Below are 20,071 nucleotides of genomic sequence, written 5' to 3' on the forward strand. Positions count from 1 at the left end.
CAACGCCCAGTTGCTAGTTGCTGCAATCATATATATATGTAGAACTAGTTGCAAAATGACAGACGACGTCGGTGTTAGAACATGTATTATTGAACAGAGATGCCACATGACAGACTTTCCGGCGTATGTAAACAGCCGCCATCTTAAAGCAGTAGACCTCTCTAGAAGACTCTGTTGTAGCGAACCTAATCAACTTTTTATCTAAAATACTCCTAAATTGGCAGAATCTTGTCTTGAATCGATCTTTAAATGATGAAATAGTTTTAAAACTTTGACAAAAGTAGACAGAAGGGAAATTGTGGAATAACGGGAGCAATTTTAACAACTGTAACAGTTGATTCACAACATTAAATTAATTGAATGTAGTTTAAAGCTGCTGATGTGGACTGGAGTTTTTTTATTCACTGTTATTTTTGTATATTTGTTTACTGTTATATGTTAAGTTGATACTGAAATAGTAGTTTCGTTTAGCCTGAGAGGATTTTTGAACAATTTTGGAACTAATGTACAAAACATTTAAAAAAAAAAAAAAAAAAAAAAAGGAGGGGGGTGCATCAATAATCAATTTATAATCGAATCGGAGCCTCTGAATCATAATCGTAATCGAATAGTTAGGTGCCTAAAGATTCCCAGCTCTAGTCATTATGATGTTTATATTTAAATGAATTCATAGGCATACAATTTCATACCAACACTATACGTTGCTGAATTGTCTATTATTATTATTATTATTATTATTATTTTTTAATTCAAGTGTATTTGATAAACATTAAATATTGATGAAATATACAGTATCATTATATTGGGTGCATTTACATGGGTACAAAAATCCCATTTATAATCTGATTAAAAGGCCTGTACGATTAAAAAAAAAAAAAAAAAAAAAAAAAAAAAAGAAGAAGAAAAAAAAGTCTCATTATAAACACCTTAGCCAATCAGATTCACTCAGATCATCGTACAAGTCGTGAAACTAAATTTTTCAAGAAGATTTATTGTCAATTTGCACATTTTTTTTTTTTCACGCCGGCATCAAAATATAGTGTACACACTTATAATTTTTTTTTTTTTTTTTTTTTTTAAACCAAGTGTTTGTTAAAACCTTCAGTTACAAACAAGAGCACATGAACAGGTTGTACTCGTAACTGCCAATTAGCAAGTGGTAAGGATCATCTTTCCCACAGCATGTGAAGGCAGCATTACGCATTACAGGTAGCCTGTAAAGTAATGCATATGTCAAAAAGAACAATACAGTAAGATTCAGATGGTGCCATGCAAATGCGGATTAAACATGAATCACTTCATGTATACAGATTAATTGATTATATTAATTGATTATAATCTTTGTAATTAATCTTGCTTAATCACATTTTAGTCAAATAGCAATATTTGCTTCAAAAACCAAATTTTATTTATATTTGAATTTTGAAAGGCTTTTGGTGGACAAATAAACAGTATACTCCGGAAAAAAATGCAATTAATTACATTTCAATTCAAAACAGTGGGCAAACAAAATCTGGGCAATTCAGGCAACACTAGGTAACTTTTCAACCTTTATAAAATATTTTCATAACATTTTTGGTGATACGTCGACTAACAACTAGTTCGAATGACACCTCCTTTATATCTTTATGGGGTCTATTGCTCTCATCTCACCGGCACTAATTAACTTTGAGGAGGGTGGCAGGAACCCTGAGAAACAAAAAACTACAAATGTGCTGACTACTTTATGGCATAAGTCACTTCCCCGTTTGCCCATTCATTATAAAGACGGAAGTCGATGCGAACGCTTTCGCGCGAATTCTGCAAAGTTGGCAGAGCGACAAAAGAGAAGAAAAAAATTGTCCGAGGAGGGGAAAAAATGAGAGGCTACCAGGATAAAAGGATTCTCACTCAAGAATAAACATTGGCCAGGCTTTCACTCGCTGGCGTGACACCCCCACCCCTCAACTGTGGGGTGGGGGTTTTGGGGGGGGTAGCCACACTAAGCCTCACGGTGGCTAACGGGTCCTATTGTTTAGCCACAACTGGATTCATTGCCTTATTACTATAGACCCTACCCACCGACGTCACAAAATCACGTGCTCGCTGTATGGTTCCGCCCACTTGTCCGTCATTTTGTGTCTGTATTATCAATGGTCTCAATTGATCGAGCAATTTATAATGCATTTCATGGAAGACCCGGTGCTTTCGGATGCCGTAAACTCACTTGATGCGTTGCATAAAAGGCGTTATGTGGAAAAGCTTCAGTTTATCCATTCGCCAGATCCATATTTGATGCCTAAATCGATGTTTTTCGACCCGCTGTCTCCGCCGTATTTGCCTGACATCTGCTAGCTACCCTGAACTGTACAACTATCTTGTCCACACAAAATCAGCCTATTCTCACGAAAGTTTGAAAAACTTTAAGAGCTTGGAGGCTTATAAATACTTCGTTGCTGGTTGGGTGAAACAGGTCCTTGTCCACGAAAATTCGGCAGGAATCTATCTTGTGCTTGGAAAGGTGAGTTACGAAATTTTCAATTCAAAATCTTTTGTTATTGCTAACATCCACTGTCAAGTCTAATGTATTTCATGTCGTTTGTCAATGGAGTTAGGGCTTTTAATGTTTATATGGTTTAGCGATAGCACTCTCACTACATACATACGTGTATGTTGTCGGCGATTAGCCTAGCAATGATCTTAATTGTGGTTGTCAGCCCAAAACCCTCTAAATATATATTAAAAGCATCTTACCAGATATAAAATGACTACTACATAATCTGTGGTAATCGTTTAGAGCCCAGTTTTCTCGTCGAATTGCAGCAGCCCATCTCGCTCTCTTCTCACCGGGTCTCTCGGAATCCGGTAGAACTTCAAGTCTCTCCGTCTATCTTCTCTGTTATTGCAACCGACCGCCACACACGCCTTCACCATTTTGATTATTAATGTTAACGAGCAGAAAAACACGTCGTAAATAGGAGGAATGTACGTAGCCGTAACAGGGAAACATGATGTGTTGACGGACAATTGGGCGGCACCAGTCAGGAGGAAGGAGTTGTGACGTCACGTGGGTAGGGTCTATTCATCTTTCATACAGCCGGTGGAAACAGAAATGTCGTTTAATCCATCTGCAGACGACCGGGAGATCACGATTTTACAACACTGTGCGGCTGTGCGCTAAGGCTAAACACTGCCGCTTTTGTCCACCGTCGTCGCTAAAATCAACCAAAACTGAAAAGTCACCTAGTGTTGCTTTAACAATAATCAGAAGCTGAAGTGCCATTTCAGTCCAAAATTTAAATGGTCAAAAGATGAAAAAAATGACATATTGCACTTGTTTCTTTTGGTAGAAGAACCAGAAAAATAAATGGTTATTTGAAAGGCCTAAAACTCCAACTAACTTTAACAAAAACTATTTGTGAATTATGTAACGACCAGCACTTTATACACATTCATGCAAACCTGCGTTTTTTGTTTTTTTTTTAATCGTGGTATTTTAGATAAAATGTGCTTATTATCAGATTTCTCTATTTCAGTACCCTTTAGCTAATGTATGCATCAATTCAGTCGATGTACTAGACACATTATGACTGACAAAGGTTACGTGTTTACAAAGTAACCTACAATAAAAATGCGTTTTTTTTTTTTTTTTTTTTTTTTTTTTAAACTCATTGAATCTTGTGTAATTAATAAGTTAAAGCCCTGCCCCAATGTATATTCGTTAGCAAACAATAGCCTAGCAGGTTTATACTTGTGGTCGTGTTGTATTTGATGAACTAACGCATGTGGAGTATTTGTGTTTGGTGGGGCATTTTGTTGTTCTTTTGTTAAATGATTTCCTAAGACGCTCGCTTTGTCTTTCGTCCTGACAGCTTGTACTCTGTCACCTTTCTACTATGACACCAACACACAATTGCATACTATTACTTCACTTAGCTACTTGATGCCCTTTGTGACACTCTAGAAACTCTCTGAAACTACAAAAAGTATGTTTGTCAACCCTAAAGTAATGACATCACTCTGGCATACCTGAAATGTAACTCCTGCTTTTTGTGAAGCGGGCGTGTCGCTGTGTGAATGTGTCCACGTGCTAATCCGCTAATAGTTGGCCCTTTGTGAACATCAAGAAGATGGGAAATCTGTGAAAATCCAAATTATAAGAAATGTGATGATTTCTGTTTTGCCTGTAATTCAATGGTACATGTGGCATAATATGGCTAAATGGTCAATGGAACCTACAGCAATGTTAATGCTAATGTGGAAATATCTTGGCTTGCTGTGTGTGCAGACTATATATTGGTTCTAGTTACCCTCTGGTTACACAGCTATTAAGTAACGTGTTTATACATGCTACATTCACTAAGGGAGGAGCACAGGGTTGCCAGATCCCAAACACTGTCGCAAACCAATCACACTATAAAAACCTGCCCAGTTCAATAGAAAAAACCAACCCAAACAACCTCCTATTTAGGATAAATTGACTCCTCATATTTTCGTATTGTTTACAGGGGTGAGACTTTAACTGGTTAATTATGATTCATTCATTCATTGCAAAAAGAATAATGAAGGGGGGAAAAAATGATTTTAACCGCACTTTGCATTCTAAGCAACACGAAACCTTAGTCACTGCACAATTCCGGTGAACATTAATTGTATTTATTTAAAAAAAAAAAAAAAAAAAAAAGGATTCCAAACATTATGCTTCATGATAAAAGGATACCTGACATGAACCGCAACATTAAACACGCATATAATAAGGAAAATGAAAAATGGAAAATTACACACCATGAGGATTAAAATACAAAATATTCCCTTAAACATCTATCTGAATTCTGATATATAATAAAATAGAAAGCACTTGTCATTGTACACCGTACGAGATGTAGAGCTTTGCCATAATGTACATCACTTAAAACAAAAGTACAATAAGACTAATATAAAAAACACAGGTTACAGTGTACACAGATTTGGAATAAAGTGAATAAATGACGAAGCAGAAAGTGATGATGTAGTGTTAATATAACAGAGTGCAACAGTGCGTATACGACAATTTCCAGTACTTAGGCGAGTAAGCAGATTGCTGACTTAATGTGATATTTTGATATAAAAAAAACATGCCAAAATAAATTCAACCGTGCAAATATTGCATATGCAGTACCCAGATTATGCAGTACCAAGATTGAGATCGATGTCTGTCTCAATCATCTCAATAATGAAATATGCCATTCAAGCGCTAACAAAAATTAGCAATGATTCTCCTTTTTTTATTTTCAAAGAATAAATATTACGACATTAACACACATGCTACCACATTTCTTGTCATGGCTAAGACATAGACTTCATAATATAGGTATTGAAGTCTATGGCTAAGAAATATAACTCACATGCGTATGCTCTTTGTACACGGCCAAAACAAGTTATAGTATATCTAACATCTGCTGTAAAATAAATAAATATAACTAAATATTTTATAGTATTTTACTCACAGCCTGTATTGACAACAATAGACAGCCAATTCATTTCAACTGTGAGGACTTGCTGCGAATGCTCAAATTTCAGTGCCATTGACTGTTCTAGGAAGGGGCGGATGAACAAAGGTTCAATCACCCATTCCAGTCAAAATGGATTGTATGTGTAGCGCCATTCAATGGCGGCTAATGAGTTCAATCAGTTAAAAATCAATTAAGAGGTTAAAAATGGAAAGAAAAAAAAAACTACAGTCTATTTCCCAATTCATCAGACGTCACCCAATAAGTTATCAAATAAAGGACCGACAGTTGTGCTTGTGCATGTTTATTCTTGTGCGCGTGCGCGTGACGCCCCAGGCGTCAGCGGCTCTTGTTTGGCGACAAACGCTTGGGCTTCCTGCCAGAAAGTGAGTCCGATGTGGACGGTAGCGGCATCAGCTACAGGAGGGTGACTTTGGGTCTTTATTTGTGGATTCAGCTGACACATGCTCACAACTCCAGGCCTGTTCTTGGACCAGCATCTTTGTGTGAAGGAAAAAATGCATGTCCAAAGTGGTGGTGTGTGTATGTAGTGCTTTGCAATATAAGGGGGGGTGTCTAGAATTTTGGCCATTTTATAGCATGTTGTAATTCAGAGCTTTGGCAGCGAATTAACGTTCGGAGAGCCACATAATTGGACGTCTATCATTTTCAATGGCACTTGGAAGAGTTAAAAAGAGAAGGACATCAGCATCAGTTGTGTTTAAACCAAGTTCTGAGATCAAGGGTTCAATCCCAGGCTCCGACCTTCCTGTGTGGAGTTTGTATGTTCTCCCTGTGCCTGCTTGGGTATTCTCCGGGTACTCTGGTTTCCACCCACACTCAAAAAACATGCATGGTAGGCTGATCGAACACTCTAAGTTGTTCTAGGTATGAGTGTGTGTGCGAATGGTTGTTAGTCTCCTTGTGCTCTGCGATTGACTGGCAATCAATTCAGGGTGTACCCTGCCTATTGCCCATTGTTAGCTTGGGTTGGCCACAGCACTCCCGTGACCCTCGTGAGGATAAGCGGCTCGGAAAATGAATGAATTAATGAATGTTTTTAAAGACTTGCCTATGAAAAATAAAGTGATGAAGATTTTACTAATTGTACTAATAAATTATAAAAAATAAGGTCACTTAATCTGAAAACTGAAGCGCTTCATAAATAAATACATTTAAAAACAACAAAATCTTTTTCACCCAATTCCGATCCTCTGAAAATGATATGATCGGGCCAGATTTCTAATCTCATGTATCTTTTTTTTATAATATACTGTATATTGCCTAAATTGACAATAGTAACTATAAAGGAAACAAGGTAAACACTCAGAGAGCAGATTGCCGCCTAAGCAGCCAAATTTAAAGCATTGCCACATTTCTGACCTCTGTGACCTTTGACCATTTCTCTTTTACCTACCCTGCAATATTCAGATGAATAAGCTTATCTGTTATGAAATTATCGTGAAATTTGTTTTCTGACTTTTGCGACCTTTGACCTCATCACCAAAACTAATCTCCACTTATATTTCATATTATAAACGTATCGTACACATTTGATTATTATACCTGTATTTGTTCTCTTGAACACAGAACCAAATACTAACCTCTGGTTACGGTAATTAATCATGATACATAATTTCCTATTGCTTTGGCGTTATGTAACATATCGCTCAGCACTAAGTGTGTGTAAGTCTGTAATTGAAACACTGTATGTGTTTATATAAGTGTTTTCACTTTAACTCAAGTGACTCTCCAGTCATTTGGGGTGAGAGTTTGTTCCTCGGGGGTCCTGCCGGTTCTAAAATATTTACTTAACTACCCACCCACACAGACACAGGGAGTGCCTTTTCCATTACATATTGTCTCTATTTCCGTCTCAACAGCAACACTGTAGGATTTTGCATCACGACACAAGTAACAGGCTTAGTCCCAGAAGCTAACGTAGCGGTCTATAATTTCACTCAACAGAAATCAAGAAACTAATCTTCCACACTGTCCTGGATTGATGTTGACTTAATCATTATGGCATGAAGCTCTCAATTTAGAAGTTTTGGATCTAACACTTAAGTTATCTTATGTACAGTTCACAATGAATAACTCGTTCGCTTGATTTGATCTTGAGAAAGCGTCGAGGAGCAGGGCAGGACTGCGGCGAGGACCATTGACCTGGCGATAGGTACTTCTTCATTGGCTTTAGGGAAGGACAAGTGGACACCGGATCGAGGCATTTTAATAAGGAAGACAATCAAGCGTCCACCCCATCAGAGTTTATCTCGGTTGCTTGTAAATGTTAATAAATGTGGTGGCGTTTGTTTGTGTGTTAATAATCTTAAGGCAAATTGATGATAATTTCTGTTGCCGCTTGAATGGCATTTTCATTGTATATTAGCATTAAGCTAGCAGGCGCGTTCGGAAAACAAAATATATATTTTGTATTTTAATCCTAATCCCTTTATGTGTGTTTAATGTTGCAGTTGACCTCAGCTGGAGTGTAATAAACATTCTGCGTCTACATACTTAAAATACTGTACATTTCCTCTATGTTTAGATTTCAGGCAGCATAATCAGTGTACCAGAACGCAAACTGTGTTCAAAATTGTCAGTGGTTATTATTTTATTTTATACACGTTTTCCCTTTTGTAATTAATCATAGCACATTCAAGTCCCAGCCTTAGTGGAAATGTGTACAAAAGAGTAATTGCGTGTCAGACGTGTATGATAGTGTGTGCATCTGTTGTTTCAGTGGGTGTGCGGGTCAAAGTCTGTATGTAAGGACGCAGTCTACACATTAACCACGCCTGAAAGCTTATTGTTGGAACGTCACGTGGAAAGAAGGCATATCAATTGTTGATTGATTGCCAATTCCTAGATTGTGTGTTTTACTGGAACACTTATTCTACAGTACAGTATATAAGTTGTGTATTCTTCATGAATTATTAATTGGAGGAGTGCACACCTCAACCAAGCATTAGGCCTATGCTTCTATTAAAAACTAGGATCGGGTATTAAAATGGTCTATTTTCTGACTGATAGATTTCAATTCTGGACAGCATTCGCAAAATATACACATCAATGTTTGTTTCCAAAAAGATGCTCAATGCTGACTAAGCAAGACACAAAATATTAGTGCCAGTTTAACTCACTTTGCCAATGATGGCGATAGACGTCTCATCCATTTGGACTGTGAGGGCTAGGAAGGATTGAAAAATGGACATCCATTAGGGATGCATTTGATCTGATCATGTGATCGGAAATCATGCCCAATCACGTTTTTTTGAGGAATTCGAAATCGAAAAAGACTATCGTGTCTATTTGATTGATATATTTACATTTTTAAGCACTACAAAGCAACAAAATAATGAAGATTGACCAATAAATTGTCAAAAGAACCCTAAAAAATGTATGTTTTATATTTGTACTACACAACAACACAACACAGCCGAAAACGGAAGAAGCGGAAGTTTAAAAAAAAAAAAAAAAAAAAAAAAACTTGTAGGAGGTTGTTACGCTATCTGTAGGGGGAAGCTAATGGGAAGATAGCATCTGAATTTTCGCTTCCTAGTTTTTTGCAACTGAATTTTCCCAGATCAATTTTTGTGATTTAAAAAAAATATATATATCAATGTTTTTTTGTTTTGTTTGTGTCTGAATTTATGCAAAAGTGATAAGTGTCTGAAATATGGAAATATTTTTTGATTGGACTTGCTTTTTTCCCCTCCTTAATACATTGCCGATGTATCGGTTCAGAACTCCGTATCGGCACATCTTCAAAATCAGGCATGAATATGTAATTGGGACAACCCTAATGTCTATCACTATCAATTGCTGCCAATGAGTAAATTGTTTTCTTTTTTCTTTTTATTTTTTAAATAAAAAAAGCAAAAATATTAAAGTCGTTTGAACAGTAGGAAGGTTGTTGATATGTTTCCTTAGTTTGAGTCTTGTAAGTGGTAATATGCCAAAGTTACAGCGTGGTCAATGTAAAATCGGTTCATTTTTAAGCAACTCTGTTTTGCCTTTCACCATTAATGCCAGACAGTTTTTACTTCATGTAAAACTTTCGAAACACTGTTGCATAAGTGACATGTAAATGATCTTTTGTTGACTAAACGCGCCATCTTTTTAAGCAACAGGCTGCAGAGCATACCGATTCAAGTATTTGCTTGACCAAAAGTTGCATTTTGTTTAGGCAAATCCCACCTGGCCATCGTGCAGAAGGTGAACAACGAGGGCGAAGGTGACCCCTTTTACGAGGTCCTAGGCCTGGTCACGCTAGAGGATGTCATCGAGGAAATCATCAAATCGGAGATTTTGGACGAGTCGGACCAGTATAGTGAGTTACCAATGAAACCTTTTGGCATCTCTTTAGTCGATGCCGCTAAATTTGCGGTGGCATTTGTTTTCCCAGCTGACAACCGCACCAGAAAGAAGGTGGCACCCAACAAAAACAAGAGGGACTTCTCGGCCTTCAAGCACGAGACAGAGTCCAAGGTGAAGATTTCCCCTCAGTTGCTGCTTGCTGCGCACCGCTTCCTGGCTACAGGTGGGATTTGACTGTATATTTCATGGTCTGTGCTAAAACATGAATTGATTTGCCATGGAAATTGTGAACTTAGTGCGCTTGACTGATCCAGGAGCTGTTGTGCTAACAAATAAATTTCGGTGCGCCTTTCATGAAGGAAATATGCACATGCAGGGCTGTCACTATCAAATATTTCAACTGACTAATCGGGTAAACGTTCATTTTTATTGCATTGCATGATTTACTGCCATTTTGTTATGAAGAAACCCTGAACAACAGACGCTCGTTTGCCCGGCGCTCTGATGGATTCCCTCATATTAGTGTTTGCAGGGCCCGCTGCTTCTTTGTTTGTGGCGTGGGTGTGGCCCAAAATACCCTCCCTGAAACTTGTTCCACTCCTTTTTGTCTTGTTTGCATTGCAAGTGATAGGTTAGGCATTGTGCAATAAGGCCTTATCGTATGGGGAGTGTGTGATGTGGAAATCGCGTTGGGCTAAAAAAAAAAATCAGTTTGATTAAATGTACAGTTACCCCTCGATTCCCGTTTTTAACATATATTTTTTTGATATATTAAATAACAATAAGTGTATATAAAACCCTCTAAATGCATATATCATTAGAACATTAAAGAATAGTTTGAAAAGTGAATACATTCATTCACGTACAGAACATTCGTTCTTTCACAGTCTCATATGATTCGTGTGTGTATGCGTGTAAATTTGCATATTCAGTGGGGAGAACAAGTATTTGATACACTGCCAATGGGTTTTCCCATTGACTGTGTATCAAATACTTGTTCTCCCCACTGTATATGTAGAGTTTTTAGATCTCTTTTATGCATTTATGGCGCAAAAGTTGAGCTGCGAAGTAGCAAAGAATCACTGTATATTAAAACAATAAAAAATGCCGTTTTTAATCCCAATCCCACAATTGAACTCTGTTGCTGTTTTGGTTAGTAACAAACACAGATTTGTAACTCTGTCCGTGTGTTCTTGCGTGTAGAGGTCACCCTATTCAGCCCGGCTCAGATCTCCGACAAGGTGCTGCTAAGAATCCTGCGCCACCCCGACGTCATCCAAGAGATCAAGTTCAACGAGAATGACAAATGCTCGCCGCATCACTACATCTACCAGAGAGGAAAATCTGTTGACTACTTCATTCTCATACTGCAGGTAAAACATCTATTGAATGGTCTGTGCACCTCTGATGGATCACTTCATCCAGACTGTAATGGTCTGTCTGCCTCTAATGCACCATCATATTAACTCATTGGCTGGATCGTTTGATCGCTGTCAGCCCTACCAGTCCAAATTGATCGGACGTCTGTCGTTGTCAATGGCAGTGAAGCATGATCACTCAATGCCAGCCTTCCCAGTAGAAATAGATTTGATCTCCTTAAAGGTCAATGGCAGTGAATAACCTGAGGGCTACAAGCAACACAATCATTTAGAGGCATTAGGATATTGCAAAAAAAACATATATGTTTATATATGGAAGGCTCTGGCTTCCTGTGTGGAGTTTGCTTGTTATGCCTGTGCCTGCATAAGTTTTCTCCAGGTACACCGGCTTCCTTCCACATCCCAAAAATCTGCATGGTAGGCTGATGGAGCACTCTAAATTCCCCCTAGGTGTTATTTTGAGTGTCAATGGTTGTTTGTCTCTATGTGCCATGTGATTGGCTGGCAACCAGTTCAGGGTATACCCGAACTCCTGCCTATAGTTGGCTGCGATAGCCTCCAGCACCTCTGGACCTTCGTGAGGATAAGCGGTACAGAAGATAAATGAATATTTATATTTACACCACTGAAACAAACTTTCCAGAGCAAAAGAACATATCCAGTTACTGCAAAAAAGTAAAAAGAATTGCAATCAAGGTAGCTTATCACACTGGACATTTTTTTGTTTATTCATGTAAAAAAACAAACTGTAATTCTACAATTTCCTACATCGATTTCAACATGTTGTAAGGTTTTGACTCCTGAGCTAAAAGAGAGGCACTGTTTAAGTGACTAACTCTGTCTAGTGCAGTGGTTCTTGACTTTGCTAAAGGTACCGAACCCCACAGGTTTCACATGTGGATTCACCGAACCCGTCGGAATTAGATAATGAATTTTTTTCAAATTCAAAACCAATATATCCAAGGTAGCGAGCTAATAATTTAGCAAATTCCTGTTCAAAATTCGTCAAATTTTGAAAGCATGTTTTATAAACCGGTCAAAATTTGAAACCACGCTGCCCATTGACCTGTTGTAATCCCTCATACCACGTGCGAGTCACCCTTCCACTGAGCAAACCAGTTCTTCCTCCCATTAGATTGAGGACTAGCAGTTAAAAGAAATTGATTAGGCATGTATATTGGGAGCAAACCAGTTGAAAATCTGATCTCAAAAGCTACTTTGCCTAAATTTAATGTGTACAAAAATATGGCTCTGCGTTTCTTTACCTTCACCAAACCCCTTAGACTTACTCACCAAACCCCCGAAGGGTTCGATTGACCCCAGGTTAAGTACCACAGGTCTAGTGTTAAAGCTGAGAAGTGCAAAAGAATATACGTTGAATTTCTTGTGTGGACCATATTCAATGATAGTTTCGTAATTTGCTGTGAGCCGATAAAAAAACTGAACAGTTGGCCCGCGAGTCGCAGTTCAGTCACCTCTGGTCTTCACTGACTTGTTAGTGCAAGCTAGCATCCATTACATGTAGCATATAGCAATTTTTGTTAGGATTTGTGTAGTGCTGCAACAATTAATCGATTAATTTGATTAGAAATAAGCTTCAAATCAAATTTTGCTGCTTCAAGGATTTTTCTAATTAGAGTAGCGTTGTAATGGTTTGTTGTGAAAGGGTTTGCATTATGTTTTCATTTGTGAGGCTTCACTGCCTCCCAGTGGCAACAGTAAATAGGACATAACTCCTCTAACATGGCTGGATCAAGCTGCTCCCTGTTAAGACTAACATAAGGTTGTAAGTTTTTGTTTGAGCCAATATGATTGGTTTATTCACTCATAATTTAATTTAGAGGTATATTTAGCAGTCTTTTTTTTTTTTTTTTAATGGGAATACGTGTTTGAACGATTTGTTGTGAGCATTGTGATAAAAGAAAACGTGCTAGCGGACTTTTGCAATGCAAGTTAGCCAATTGTTCTTTTGTGTGTACTTCGATCCTCATTTATTAGTTATATGGGGCTTTGCATTGCAACGGCCCATATAATGAATAAATATAGTAAAATTCCTTTTTTTTTTTAATGCAGTTTCTTCGGGGCGCCGCTTAGCCTGAATTGTTTGACCAATCGGCACATTTCAAATGTCGAAACGACCAGAATTTTCGTGCGACGCAGGAATTTTTTCGAATGACCCTGAAAATTTTTCTGTTCACCCCAAAACGCCAAAATGTATCTAGTCCTACAATTTTTCTACATGTATCTAGTCCTACAATTCCTACAATCAAAAATTCCAGGACGGTGAGGGGCATAAAAGTTGTATACAGAATTTGGAAAAAATTCCCCCCTAACTTGCCAAAAACTGTCCCATTTATTTCTAAAGGGATGCCATTGACAGCCTTTCGAGTTCAAATTTCCCATTCATTTCCAATGCCATTTACTTTGCATCGACGTCGATGTACTCATCCATGCCATTGACGCCCATGTATGTCGATTCTGATGATGCCAACGGACTTGGAGCCCATTGACGCATATGTAAGTCGATGCCATTGGCGGCCATGTACGTCCAAATTTCCCATTCATTTCCAATGGCAAAAAAAAACTTTGTCCCCAAATCAACAGGAAGTGACCCGATATCTACAGGAAGTGTCCCCAAATCAACAGGAAGTGACCTGATATTTTCCCCCGAAATGTCCCTGAATCAACATGGGCGGGACTAAGATCTGTAATTTAATTTAATTTAATTTATTTATACTGTTTGAGGCTAAGCCCAGGTATTTTAATTTATTTTTAAATGCATTTGTTGCTCTTGTGAAAAGTACATTTCTGGAAAAAAAACACTCGGGAATTTTATTTTGTATTTACCTTTTAATGTGTTTTTTTTTTTTTTGAAAGTGCAATCTTAGCAAGCCTTTGTTTTACATCTCCTAAAGTTTATTCTGCAACACATTAAATGTTCTTAATCCGATTACTCGAATATTCAAACTAACTGATAGATTACCTAAATAATCGATAGCTGCAGCCCTAGATCTGTGTACGTTTTTGTTTTTCTTATTTACAATAAATCATATGTTGTAGTCTGGTCACAAATTGGGGATTTCTGCTGGTTTGTTACACCATCAAAAAGGAGTACTTGTTGAGAAACATCTGTGGGAATGTGTTTTCTTCATATGTAAATGTGATTCATAAGATTGTGCTTTCTCACACGCTTACTGTTAACATTACATTGTCTCAGTGAATGACTTGGTCTTAACGTTTTACATTGCCAGTGTAGTTGCTCTAATTGTTGTTATGTTTCAAAGTCCTCTTGCCATTGACATAGTAGGACTCGCTGTCAAAGTAGCTTTTACACAAATCATGAAGAATCGGCTTTAGAAAAGACATCTATCCAATATAGTAAGTATTTATTCATAAAAGCAACAAAAATGATTTCATCTATAACTCGAAAATACCATTTCTGAAGAAATTGCATGGGATTCTTTGTTATGCTGGTCGGTAAATTCCCATGGGTCACTTCCTGTTGATTTTGCGGCCTTTATAGGAATCTTTTGCTCAGAAATTATGACCGCAATGTAGGTTTAAAAAAAAAAAAAAAAAAAATTGTGGGGCTGAAAAGTTCAATAATAAGTTGGAACAGATAAAACTGGTCAAAAAAATGTGTATTTTCTTGGCTGTACTGAAAACCCAAGAGGGTTTTATGGAGAGTTTTGGTGAAAAAATAACGAATATTTGGTCAAATATGTGAAACTTTACAAAGTGTCCAATTTTTTAGTAGTAGGTTGAAAAGTGAATGATGTGAACAGGTATTGATGTGAACCTTGTATTTGGACGTCTCAATGGATATTAATAGGAAATTCTGGATCAAAAACATGATGACTGCCAGGAGATTTTTTTGTTTCAAATGCAAATTGGTGGAATTTTCCCCAAAAGGATTTTTATGAAGAGTGTGCAAGACTCTTTCAAGTTGGAACGGTTGAAATCGGGCGAAAAAACATTTTTGGGGCGTCCATGCTGGATGGAATATAATGGAAGGTTTGGCCAAAAATCATGACCACTAATAGAGATTTGTTTGAAATCCGCCAATGTGTTGTTGTTTTTTTGTTTTTTTTTAATCCCTCTAAGCTTTTTGATTTATGTTTGTTTAATTTAAATTCAGACATTAACGGGTTATTTTTTTTGTTTTTAAACACATAATCAAAAGTACTATAAAATGATTATTTTGTTGCTCATTCAGAATTGGATGCTAATATTAGCTGCTTGCGTTAGCCACCAGCTGCTAAGCTGCATTTTTTTTTGTTTTGTATTTTCTTGGTCACATGCGAACAAAAGCTAAAATCTTATGTTTGGTCGTAACTAAGCGCAGGTTGGCAACGCCCATACATTCCTACATTGCACACACAATCGCTGTCGTCTTTGATGGATGGACACCTGACTCACTTTACTAGTGAGCCATTAAACACTGGTTTTGAACTTTGGCCACGTACACAGACACAAAGAAAATTGTGTAGTCTATTTTTCCTTAAATAGGCAAACAATTTGAAAACATTCATGCTTTTACTTATCATAAAAGTTGTTTTTGTAATTTGACTTATGTTAAAACCAAGTCTCGCGGCGTCACTGACATTGAAAGCTGAGGATCCACTGCCAGTCCCTTCAGTTTAATTGGACGTCTATCTTTGTCAACGGCAGTAACTGCGTTCATCACATTTAACTGAGTGCGTTCCCTTCGATGGGAATGTCGACCCTACCGATATGGCCGCCAGAGAGTGCTGACTTGCTAGGTTGTTGTGAGCTAATAAATTAAAAATGAACCAATGCAATTTATTTAAAAAATATTCACTGATTGAACGATCATCCTTTCGTGAAATTGACGGCGCTAGACGTCCAAACCATTTTGACTGGGAGAGGTAAATCAAATTGGATTGGACGTCAAGCGCTGTCAGTGGCACTGGAAGATGAGCATTCACAGCCAGCCTCTCTAGTTTAGCCCATCTCTGTCAATCGCAGTGAGTGAGTTAATCACATTTAAATCAGTGTGTAATGTCAGTGCGTTACCTTCAATGGGTACTTCAACCCTACCAATATGGCCGCCATGTTATGGCACCTCATCCATACATAATACGAAAAGAGAGATTTAAATCTCGTAATATCACGAATTTATCTCGTAGTATTTCATAAAACAAAAGTTACGTAACACTACGACTTTATTAACTTTAAAATACAACAATTATGTAGTATTGAGACATTAATCTCATAAATAACAATTTTTTTTCTTGTAATATTACAACTTTTATTCCATCATATTACGTAAAATTGTAACATTTAGAATTTTTTCTCATATTACATAAAGTTTCGTAATATTACCACTTTTTTACTTATTACACTTTCTACGTAGTTACTAGAGGCGTGCGAAATTTGCGATTCTTAGATTATTCGGCCGAGGAAGATTCAATAACAATTCACAAACCAAATCCAAATTCCGATTATTGAATTATACCAGGTAAAGCGGAACTAAAACACAGCGCGGTCTTCGGGACGCAATGAGGAACGGACAGAGTAAATATGTTCAACTCATGCCGCTAAATTAAAAAAAAAGAAAAAGAAAAAAAACCTGACTGCAGCCGACAGCTGCTACAAACAACGCCCAGTTGCTAGTTGCTTCAAACATACGGCTATGGAAGATATCACACATATGTAGAACTAGATGCGAAATGACAGATGACGGCCGCGTTAGAACATGTATAGAGAACTAGATGCGAAATGACAGATTTGCTGACGTTAGTAAACCACCGCCAACTTAAAGCGGTAGACTTCTCTAGAAAGTTCTGTTGTAGTGAACCTAATTAACTTTTTATCTAAAATGCTCCTAAATCAACAAAATCATGACTTGAATCTATCTTTAAATGATGAAAGTTTTAAAACTTTCATGTCGAAAGTAGCCAGAAGGGAAAATTATGGAATAACGGGAGCAACTTTAACAGAATGGTAAATGGACTATACTTATATAGCGCATTTATCTGCATGGTTACCATGCCCAAAGCGCTTTACATTAGCACACATTTACCCATTCACACACCAATGGGGCTGCTGCCATGCAAGGCGCTGTCAACCCATTGGAGGAAAATCTGGATTCAGTGCCTTGCCCAAGGGCACTTCAACAGTAGGCTGTCGTAGCTGGGAATCGAACCACTGACCCTTCGGTCCAAGGACAGCTCTAGCTACCAACTGCGCCACGGCCAAATATATAACTTTATCCCTGAAATATTGCGCCCTTTCTCTCATGGTATTTCGAATTTCGATATATAAAATAATTTTTTTAAATTACGGCTTCTTTCTCGTAATATAATGACTTTTATCTCAAAATATTATGTAAAATACGTAACATTTTGCGTTTTCTCTTTTTACGTAGTTTTGTAACATTACAACTTTTTTCTCGTAGTATTACGTAAAGTTATGTAGTATCACAAATTTATTCTCATAACATTGCAATTTATTTACTTGTAAAATTATGACTTCTCGTAATCTCTCGTAATCTCGTAATATTTAAACTAGGGCTGTCCAAATTATCGCGTTAACGCGCTGTAATTAATTTTTAAAATTAATCACGTTAAAATATTTGACGCAATTAACGCACATGTCCCGCTCAGACAGTATTCTGCCTTTTGGTAAGTTTTACAGCAAGGCTTTTTGTGCTGCAGCACAACAGCGAACTCTTGTGGTCGCTTTGCGACATGGTTTATTTTTTTCTTGCCAGTTCATATGGCTGCACGACGTCTCGGGCTGAAGCCTACGTTGTAATGTTGTGCTTATATGATCCTTGGACAAAATTTGTCTTTAAGTATGGTTGTTGTAAAGAATGTACATATTATGTTAGTAAGCGAAATGTTCTATTTTTTGTATGAGACGCTTTTTGTTTATGTTTAGTGAACCTGTATAGCGTGCTAAGCTAACGTTGTTGCTAATGCAATGCTTGTGTACATTTTTTTTTTGTAGTTTTATGACGGTCTAAAGAGGACAATGGTTTGAGGCTATTTTATTAATAAATCAGATGAAAAAGGAAGAAGTCTGATTATTAAGGCGTCGTTCACTAGCTGTCTAGCTTTGGAAAAAGTAGACGCTTCGGAGTGAGGACAGCATAGACAGATTTAAATGACAGTAGAGTGAAATGCCCACTACAGTCCTTATGTACCGTATGTTGATTGTACTGTATATATCCATCTTGTGTCTTATCTTTCCATTCCAACAATTTATTTTACAGAATATATATAATTTACAGAAAAATATGGCATATTTTATAGATGGTTTGAATTGCGATTAATTGCGATTAATTACGATTAATTAATTTTTAAGCTGTAATTAACTTGATTAAAAATTTTAATCGTTTGACGGCCCTAATTTAAACATGCCTTTATTCTCATAATACGCCCTTTTCTCTTAGTATTACAACATATGACTTTATTCTTGTAATATTACGACTTTCATCTCGTAATATTATTCTCGTAGACCTATTTTTTTCCTTTCTTTCTTTGTGTGGCCCTCATATGCCGTCGTACATTGCACCTCTATGTGCACAGTCCAGCTGTTGTGGATGTAGTGATGCTGAGTGTGGATTAAGTGTCCTGTTGTTGTTGCCGCATTTCCCACATTCCAGCCGGCCGGCCCGTTGGCCTGGACTGTGCAGAAAAACAAGTCAGAGGCCTCCTTAACAACCATCATCAACAACCAATCAGCACCCCTCCCTCCCCCACAAATAGAATATAGTGACATGACTCATTATCAAAAGCTGTGCGTTTTGTATACCGCTAACTGCAATGACCTCTAGTGGCCAAACTATGGAAGTACAACAGCAGAGTATTTTATTTACATCTTTTCAAGTGTATTAAAATGAGTTCAGAACGTTCATTCGTTCATTCCCTCCCGCTTCCAATAGATTGAACGTCTACTCGTGATAAACTCATTGGTGGGAGGGTGCATTTTGACTTGAGAAAGAACAAATTGAATTTTTTTACATCGTTTACTGCCATTGACAGCGCATGACGTTCGACCGATTTGAATGGGAGGGTTGACAGCGAATGAGTGAACGTTCATTTGCTGACTGTGCTGTCAGTTAAAAACGGATTGGATGTCTACTAGTTACAGTTCAGATTATTTCTCTTGACCAATCTATTTTTTCCTTTCATTTGTTTTGTCCATACAATTAAAATCAACAAACATTTTATGTAAGAAATCTGATCTGTATGCGTCAGGGTCGAGTGGAAGTGGAGGCCGGCAACGAGAACATGAAATTTGAGACTGGGCCATTCTCCTACTACGGCATCATGGCACTCAGTGCTCCAATGCTAGGTGAGTAGCAACACGTGCAAACCACCCAATCGATCTTTCTTTTCCTAATTTCTTAAGCATTTCTCTAGTAGGAGTTGATGAAAGTACCAGCTCATAAAATGGCTGCTTTATGACCTTGATGCCTGAATTTATATTTAACGTATATACATCAAAAAGTGCTGGAGGAATACATTCATTCATTCATTCATTTTCCATAAGTACATAAAAATTAAAGATGCACGATAATATCGGTTACCGATCATTATCGGTCGATAATGGCAATTACGACGTCACACAGATAATCCAGATTTTTTTAAAAATTCAACCGATAACGCAATCCGATTATTCTATACTTGATTTAGCCTCCAAATGTGCGCAAACGAAGCAGTTTTGTCCACTTCTCCACTGCCGCCTCCTCAACCCCTCCTCTCTCTGAAGCCCCTGAGAGAGGAGGGGTTGAGGAGTATGGCGCCATAGGGGAGGCGGAATTACACAACAGAATTGAGGCAATATTATGGCGGATCTCTCTAACGGGGGTTGTTTTCCATGTGGTAAACAAACGTCGCTCTCGCCATCTGCAAAACATGCACTGCAGAAGTT

At 37.6% G+C, this 20,071-nt stretch overlaps 1 protein-coding gene across 2 annotated transcripts in view; it reads left to right on the forward strand.

Moving 5' to 3' along the window:
- LOC130913164 (metal transporter CNNM4-like) overlaps nucleotides 1-20,071 on the forward strand; it is a 59,753-nt gene that overhangs the window by 19,561 nt on the left and 20,121 nt on the right. For both annotated transcript variants that reach the window (XM_057831530.1, XM_057831531.1), the window contains exons 3-6: nucleotides 9,658-9,801; nucleotides 9,877-10,011; nucleotides 10,992-11,161; nucleotides 19,396-19,492. In XM_057831530.1, coding sequence (XP_057687513.1) covers nucleotides 9,658-9,801; nucleotides 9,877-10,011; nucleotides 10,992-11,161; nucleotides 19,396-19,492 — 546 coding nt within the window. The remainder of the gene's footprint in view (nucleotides 1-9,657; nucleotides 9,802-9,876; nucleotides 10,012-10,991; nucleotides 11,162-19,395; nucleotides 19,493-20,071) is intronic.

This window comes from Corythoichthys intestinalis, chromosome 3, assembly GCF_030265065.1.
Source record: "Corythoichthys intestinalis isolate RoL2023-P3 chromosome 3, ASM3026506v1, whole genome shotgun sequence".
Taxonomy (NCBI): Eukaryota; Metazoa; Chordata; class Actinopteri; order Syngnathiformes; family Syngnathidae; genus Corythoichthys; species Corythoichthys intestinalis.